The 7,955-nt window shown below is 46.8% G+C and overlaps 1 protein-coding gene across 2 annotated transcripts in view; it reads left to right on the top strand.

The window, feature by feature from the left end:
- camlg (calcium modulating ligand) overlaps window positions 1-7,322 on the top strand; it is a 12,572-nt gene extending 5,250 nt beyond the window's left edge. For both annotated transcript variants that reach the window (XM_079846759.1, XM_079846760.1), the window contains exon 4: window positions 6,419-7,322. In XM_079846759.1, the coding sequence (XP_079702885.1) occupies window positions 6,419-6,610 (192 nt within the window). In that variant the 3' untranslated portion in view covers window positions 6,611-7,322. The remainder of the gene's footprint in view (window positions 1-6,418) is intronic.
- The last annotated feature ends 633 nt before the right edge of the window (window positions 7,323-7,955 follow it).

Here is a 7,955-nt window from a genome sequence, read left to right as displayed (position 1 = left end):
AGTAAAGTTCCCCTGTTCTGATCCTCAGGTGTGTTACTATAGTAAAGTTCCAATGTTCTGACCCTCAGGTGTGTTACTATAGTAAAGTTCCCCTGTTCTGACCCCCAGGTGTGTTACTATAGTAAAGTTCCCCTGTTCTGACCCTCAGGTGTGTTACTATAGTAAAGTTCCCCTGTTCTGACCCTCAGGTGTGTTACTATAGTAAAGTTCCCCTGTTCTGACCCCCAGGTGTGTTACTATAGTAAAGTTCCCCTGTTCTGACCCTCAGGTGTGTTACTATAGTAAAGTTCCCCTGTTCTGACCCTCAGGTGTGTTACTATAGTAAAGTTCCCCTGTTCTGACCCCTCAGGTGTGTTACTATAGTAAAGTTCCCCTGTTCTGACCCCCAGGTGTGTTACTATAGTAAAGTTCCCCTGTTCTGACCCCCAGGTGTGTTACTATAGTAAAGTTCCCCTGTTCTGACCCCCAGGTGTGTTACTATAGTAAAGTTCCCCTGTTCTGACCCCCAGGTGTGTTACTATAGTAAGGTTCCCCTGTTCTGACCCTCAGGTGTGTTACTATAGTAAAGTTCCCCTGTTCTGACCCCCAGGTGTGTTACTATAGTAAGGTTCCCCTGTTCTGACCCCCAGGTGTGTTACTATAGTAAAGTTCCCCTGTTCTGACCCCCAGGTGTGTTACTATAGTAAAGTTCCCCTGTTCTGACCCCCAGGTGTGTTACTATAGTAAAGTTCCCCTGTTCTGACCCCCAGGTGTGTTACTATAGTAAGGTTCCCCTGTTCTGACCCTCAGGTGTGTTACTATAGTAAGGTTCCCCTGTTCTGACCCCCAGGTGTGTTACTATAGTAAGGTTCCCCTGTTCTGACCCTCAGGTGTGTTACTATAGTAAGGTTCCCCTGTTCTGACCCCCAGGTGTGTTACTATAGTAAAGTTCCCCTGTTCTGACCCCTCAGGTGTGTTACTATAGTAAAGTTCCCCTGTTCTGACCCCCAGGTGTGTTACTATAGTAAAGTTCCCCTGTTCTGACCCCCAGGTGTGTTACTATAGTAAAGTTCCCCTGTTCTGACCCCCAGGTGTGTTACTATAGTAAAGTTCCCCTGTTCTGACCCTCAGGTGTGTTACTATAGTAAAGCTCCCCTGTTCTGACCCCTCAGGTGTGTTACTATAGTAAAGTTCCCCTGTTCTGACCCTCAGGTGTGTTACTATAGTAAAGTTCCCCTGTTCTGACCCTCAGGTGTGTTACTATAGTAAAGTTCCCCTGTTCTGACCCTCTGGTGTGTTACTATAGTAAGGTTCCCCTGTTCTGACCCCTCAGGTGTGTTACTATAGTAAAGTTCCCCTGTTCTGACCCCCAGGTGTGTTACTATAGTAAAGTTCCCCTGTTCTGACCCCCAGGTGTGTTACTATAGTAAAGTTCCCCTGTTCTGACCCCTCAGGTGTGTTACTATAGTAAAGTTCCCCTGTTCTGACCCCTCAGGTGTGTTACTATAGTAAAGTTCCCCTGTTCTGACCCCCAGGTGTGTTACTATAGTAAAGTTCCCCTGTTCTGACCCCCAGGTGTGTTACTATAGTAAAGTCCCCCTGTTCTGACCCCTCAGGTGTGTTACTATAGTAAAGTTCCCCTGTTCTGACCCCCAGGTGTGTTACTATAGTAAAGTTCCCCTGTTCTGACCCTCAGGTGTGTTACTATAGTAAAGGTTCCCTGTTCTGACCCTCAGGTGTGTTACTATAGTAAAGGTTCCCTGTTCTGACCCCCAGGTGTGTTACTATAGTAAAGTTCCCCTGTTCTGACCCCCAGGTGTGTTACTATAGTAAAGTTCCCCTGTTCTGACCCCCAGGTGTGTTACTATAGTAAAGTTCCCCTGTTCTGACCCCCAGGTGTGTTACTATAGTAAAGTCCCCCTGTTCTGACCCCTCAGGTGTGTTACTATAGTAAAGTTCCCCTGTTCTGACCCCCAGGTGTGTTACTATAGTAAAGTCCCCCTGTTCTGACCCCTCAGGTGTGTTACTATAGTAAAGTTCCCCTGTTCTGACCCTCAGGTGTGTTACTATAGTAAAGGTTCCCTGTTCTGACCCCCAGGTGTGTTACTATAGTAAAGTTCCCCTGTTCTGACCCTCAGGTGTGTTACTATAGTAAAGCTCCCCTGTTCTGACCCCTCAGGTGTGTTACTATAGTAAAGTTCCCCTGTTCTGACCCTCAGGTGTGTTACTATAGTAAAGCTCCCCTCTTCTGACCCCTCAGGTGTGTTACTATAGTAAAGTTCCCCTGTTCTGACCCTCAGGTGTGTTACTATAGTAAAGTTCCCCTGTTCTGACCCTCAGGTGTGTTACTATAGTAAAGGTTCCCTGTTCTGACCCCCAGGTGTGTTACTATAGTAAAGTTCCCCTGTTCTGACCCTCAGGTGTGTTACTATAGTAAAGCTCCCCTGTTCTGACCCCTCAGGTGTGTTACTATAGTAAAGTTCCCCTGTTCTGACCCTCAGGTGTGTTACTATAGTAAAGCTCCCCTCTTCTGACCCCTCAGGTGTGTTACTATAGTAAAGTTCCCCTGTTCTGACCCCCAGGTGTGTTACTATAGTAAAGTTCCCCTGTTCTGACCCCCAGGTGTGTTACTATAGTAAAGTTCCCCTGTTCTGACCCTCAGGTGTGTTACTATAGTAAAGTTCCCCTGTTCTGACCCCCAGGTGTGTTACTATAGTAAAGTTCCCCTGTTCTGACCCTCTGGTGTGTTACTATAGTAAAGTTCCCCTGTTCTGACCCTCAGGTGTGTTACTATAGTAAAGTTCCCCTGTTCTGACCCCCAGGTGTGTTACTATAGTAAAGTCCCCCTGTTCTGACCCCTCAGGTGTGTTACTATAGTAAAGTTCCCCTGTTCTGACCCCCAGGTGTGTTACTATAGTAAAGTCCCCCTGTTCTGACCCCTCAGGTGTGTTACTATAGTAAAGTTCCCCTGTTCTGACCCTCAGGTGTGTTACTATAGTAAAGGTTCCCTGTTCTGACCCCCAGGTGTGTTACTATAGTAAAGTTCCCCTGTTCTGACCCTCAGGTGTGTTACTATAGTAAAGCTCCCCTGTTCTGACCCCTCAGGTGTGTTACTATAGTAAAGTTCCCCTGTTCTGACCCTCAGGTGTGTTACTATAGTAAAGCTCCCCTGTTCTGACCCCTCAGGTGTGTTACTATAGTAAAGTTCCCCTGTTCTGACCCTCAGGTGTGTTACTATAGTAAAGTTCCCCTGTTCTGACCCCTCAGGTGTGTTACTATAGTAAAGTTCCCCTGTTCTGACCCCCAGGTGTGTTACTATAGTAAAGTTCCCCTGTTCTGACCCTCTGGTGTGTTACTATAGTAAAGTTCCCCTGTTCTGACCCTCAGGTGTGTTACTATAGTAAAGTTCCCCTGTTCTGATCCTCAGGTGTGTTACTATAGTAAAGTTCCAATGTTCTGACCCTCAGGTGTTACTATAGTAAAGTTCCCCTGTTCTGACCCCCAGGTGTGTTACTATAGTAAAGTTCCCCTGTTCTGACCCTCAGGTGTGTTACTATAGTAAAGTTCCCCTGTTCTGACCCTCAGGTGTGTTACTATAGTAAAGTTCCCCTGTTCTGACCCTCAGGTGTGTTACTATAGTAAAGTTCCCCTGTTCTGACCCCTCAGGTGTGTTACTATAGTAAAGTTCCCCTGTTCTGACCCCCAGGTGTGTTACTATAGTAAAGTCCCCCTGTTCTGACCCCCAGGTGTGTTACTATAGTAAAGTTCCCCTGTTCTGACCCTCAGGTGTGTTACTATAGTAAAGTCCCCCTGTTCTGACCCCCAGGTGTGTTACTATAGTAAAGTTCCCCTGTTCTGACCCCCAGGTGTGTTACTATAGTAAAGTCCCCCTGTTCTGACCCCTCAGGTGTGTTACTATAGTAAAGTTCCCCTGTTCTGACCCCCAGGTGTGTTACTATAGTAAAGTCCCCCTGTTCTGACCCCCAGGTGTGTTACTATAGTAAAGGTTCCCCTGTTCTGACCCCCAGGTGTGTTACTATAGTAAAGTTCCCCTGTTCTGACCCTCAGGTGTGTTACTATAGTAAAGTTCCCCTGTTCTGACCCCCAGGTGTGTTACTATAGTAAAGTTCCCCTGTTCTGACCCCCAGGTGTGTTACTATAGTAAGGTTCCCCTGTTCTGACCCTCAGGTGTGTTACTATAGTAAAGTTCCCCTGTTCTGACCCCCAGGTGTGTTACTATAGTAAGGTTCCCCTGTTCTGACCCCCAGGTGTGTTACTATAGTAAAGTTCCCCTGTTCTGACCCCCAGGTGTGTTACTATAGTAAAGTTCCCCTGTTCTGACCCCCAGGTGTGTTACTATAGTAAAGTTCCCCTGTTCTGACCCCCAGGTGTGTTACTATAGTAAAGTTCCCCTGTTCTGACCCCCAGGTGTGTTACTATAGTAAAGTTCCCCTGTTCTGACCCCCAGGTGTGTTACTATAGTAAAGTTCCCCTGTTCTGACCCTCAGGTGTGTTACTATAGTAAGGTTCCCCTGTTCTGACCCCCAGGTGTGTTACTATAGTAAAGTTCCCCTGTTCTGACCCCTCTGGTGTGTTACTATAGTAAAGTTCCCCTGTTCTGACCCTCAGGTGTGTTACTATAGTAAAGTTCCCCTGTTCTGACCCCCAGGTGTGTTACTATAGTAAAGTTCCCCTGTTCTGACCCCCAGGTGTGTTACTATAGTAAAGTTCCCCTGTTCTGACCCCCAGGTGTGTTACTATAGTAAAGTTCCCCTGTTCTGACCCCTCAGGTGTGTTACTATAGTAAAGTTCCCCTGTTCTGACCCTCAGGTGTGTTACTATAGTAAAGTTCCCCTGTTCTGACCCCCAGGTGTGTTACTATAGTAAAGTTCCCCTGTTCTGACCCCCAGGTGTGTTACTATAGTAAAGTTCCCCTGTTCTGACCCCCAGGTGTGTTACTATAGTAAAGTTCCCCTGTTCTGACCCCCAGGTGTGTTACTATAGTAAAGTTCCCCTGTTCTGACCCTCAGGTGTGTTACTATATTAAGGTTCCCCTGTTCTGACCCCCAGGTGTGTTACTATAGTAAAGTTCCCCTGTTCTGACCCCTCAGGTGTGTTACTATAGTAAAGTTCCCCTGTTCTGACCCCCAGGTGTGTTACTATAGTAAAGTTCCCCTGTTCTGACCCTCAGGTGTGTTACTGTAGTAAAGTTCCCCTGTTCTGACCCCCAGGTGTGTTACTATAGTAAAGCTCCCCTCTTCTGACCCCTCAGGTGTGTTACTATAGTAAAGTTCCCCTGTTCTGACCCTCAGGTGTGTTACTATAGTAAAGTCCCCCTGTTCTGACCCCCAGGTGTGTTACTATAGTAAAGTTCCCCTGTTCTGACCCCCAGGTGTGTTACTATAGTAAGGTTCCCCTGTTCTGACCCTCAGGTGTGTTACTATAGTAAAGTTCCCCTGTTCTGACCCCCAGGTGTGTTACTATAGTAAAGTTCCCCTGTTCTGACCCTCAGGTGTGTTACTATAGTAAAGCTCCCCTCTTCTGACCCCCAGGTGTGTTACTATAGTAAAGTCCCCCTGTTCTGACCCTCAGGTGTGTTACTATAGTAAAGTTCCCCTGTTCTGACCCCTCAGGTGTGTTACTATAGTAAGGTTCCCCTGTTCTGACCCCTCAGGTGTGTTACTATAGTAAAGTTCCCCTGTTCTGACCCCTCAGGTGTGTTACTATAGTAAAGTTCCCCTGTTCTGACCCCCAGGTGTGTTACTATAGTAAAGTTCCCCTGTTCTGACCCCTCAGGTGTGTTACTATAGTAAAGTTCCCCTGTTCTGACCCTCAGGTGTGTTACTATAGTAAGGTTCCCCTGTTCTGACCCCTCAGGTGTGTTACTATAGTAAAGTTCCCCTGTTCTGACCCTCAGGTGTGTTACTATAGTAAAGTTCCCCTGTTCTGACCCTCAGGTGTGTTACTATAGTAAAGTTCCCCTGTTCTGACCCTCAGGTGTGTTACTATAGTAAGGTTCCCCTGTTCTGACCCTCAGGTGTGTTACTATAGTAAGGTTCCCCTGTTCTGACCCTCAGGTGTGTTACTATAGTAAAGTTCCCCTGTTCTGACCCTCAGGTGTGTTACTATAGTAAAGTTCCCCTGTTCTGACCCTCAGGTGTGTTACTATAGTAAAGCTCCCCTGTTCTGACCCCTCAGGTGTGTTACTATAGTAAAGTTCCCCTGTTCTGACCCTCAGGTGTGTTACTATAGTAAAGTTCCCCTGTTCTGACCCTCAGGTGTGTTACTATTGTAAAGTTCCCCTGTTCTGACCCTCAGGTGTGTTACTATAGTAAAGTTCCCCTGTTCTGACCCTCAGGTGTGTTACTATAGTAAAGCTCCCCTGTTCTGACCCTCAGGTGTGTTACTATAGTAAAGTTCCCCTGTTCTGACCCCTCAGGTGGAGAAGAAGAGCCAGGCGACGGTGTTGACCGCTGCTCTCCTGCTGTCCGGGATTCCCTCCGAGCTCATCAGCCGCTCCATGGACACCTACAGGAAGATGAGCCTCGTGTTCTCAGACCTGTGTGTGTACTTCTTCAGCTTCGTCATGTGTCACGAGCTGCTGCTGCTGTGCGGCTCTGACGGGTCCTGAGACACACACACACACCTCTCCTGTGGCCATCACAGCTGTGAAACACATGTTTTCTGCAAGCCTGAGCTCCATCCGTCACGTTTACTGTCCTCCGTCTTCATCTCCTGTAGTTTTCCTCAGTTAGTGGAGGTGAGAGTTCATGTCGACCGCTGCGAGACTAGTGAAGCGCTCGTCCAACCCAGCAGAGTTTAACAGATTCATGTATAACACTAAAATCATAAGAACTTGAAGCCTGTTTTTGCATCCTCTTATATCTGTAATCACTGTTTCAGTTTAATGTGATGTTGGAGAGATGAATGATCCAGATCCGTTAGTCTCCTGTCAGACAGTCGGACCAGCAGAACCAGCAGGGTTACGTCACACTTCTGTTTTCTCTGTGTTTCTGAAGAAAAGCACATTCTTTGATTTGCCGTTGTTCAGCGTTGATGATGTGATTTATTATTTCATGAGACTTTAGTATTATTGCGCTGCTCATAAACATGAGTTTACCGTAGAGCTGCATGATCTATTGATTTCTGTTTGATTTACTGTAAATACAGTACTGTTTTGTCATTATGGTACAGATTATCACAGTTGTTTCTGATCATGTTTACATATTCCTGCAAAACTGATATTCTAATGTATATCTGTGTTTTTCACACTATTATGAGGCGAATTATGAGCTGTAATAATATCTTTGATTATACCAATAAACATAAACGTGTCCTTCTGACTGCTGTCTGTGTGGTTCCTCAGTTCTCTTTCCAGCAGTCGTTCGGTATCTCACTATGGGAACGCCTCAGGCATGACCAATGACACCACGTCTGCCAACCTTAGCAGACCAATCGCTGCCGTGATCAGGGAGTCCCGCCTCCCTGTATATAAACCCTGTCGTTTCGTCATTCTCCCTCTCTTCCCCATGGAAGATTTTCAGAAGCTGTCCTCGGCAGATTTTGGGAATTATGATGGAGCCGCAAGGTAACGTCCCTAACGCTATAGTTCCTTAAGTTGTTGAGTGACTCTGTCAATTAGAGTGAGATAACTAACGCGTCAGGCAAGTGTTCTGCTTTAAGTTTGCAGTTATTTTGCAAGTTTTAGGGTTGCTCACTACGCTCCAAAGAGAAGGACAAGGAGAGCTCTCTAATCACAGACCATCTCCAGACTAGTTGTCGTGTTGTGGTGGGCTTACCGTACGAAGAGACTGCAGGCTCCATCATGGCTACTGTGAAAGCCGGAGAGCCCCGGAGGAAAAGGCCGTCCTCCGCATCATGTGCTTGTGGAATGTGGATTTCTGCAAAGGACTCACACGGTCTCTGCATCTCCTGCTGTGGCACTAATCACGCTCAGGCAGCGCTATCCCACCCCG

The sequence above is a fragment of the Squalius cephalus genome (genome assembly GCF_949319135.1).
Source record: "Squalius cephalus genome assembly, chromosome: 17".
Lineage (NCBI taxonomy): Eukaryota > Metazoa > Chordata > Actinopteri > Cypriniformes > Leuciscidae > Squalius > Squalius cephalus.
The sequence above is the reverse complement of the archived record's forward strand: the minus strand, read 5'-3'. Positions and strand labels throughout refer to the sequence as shown.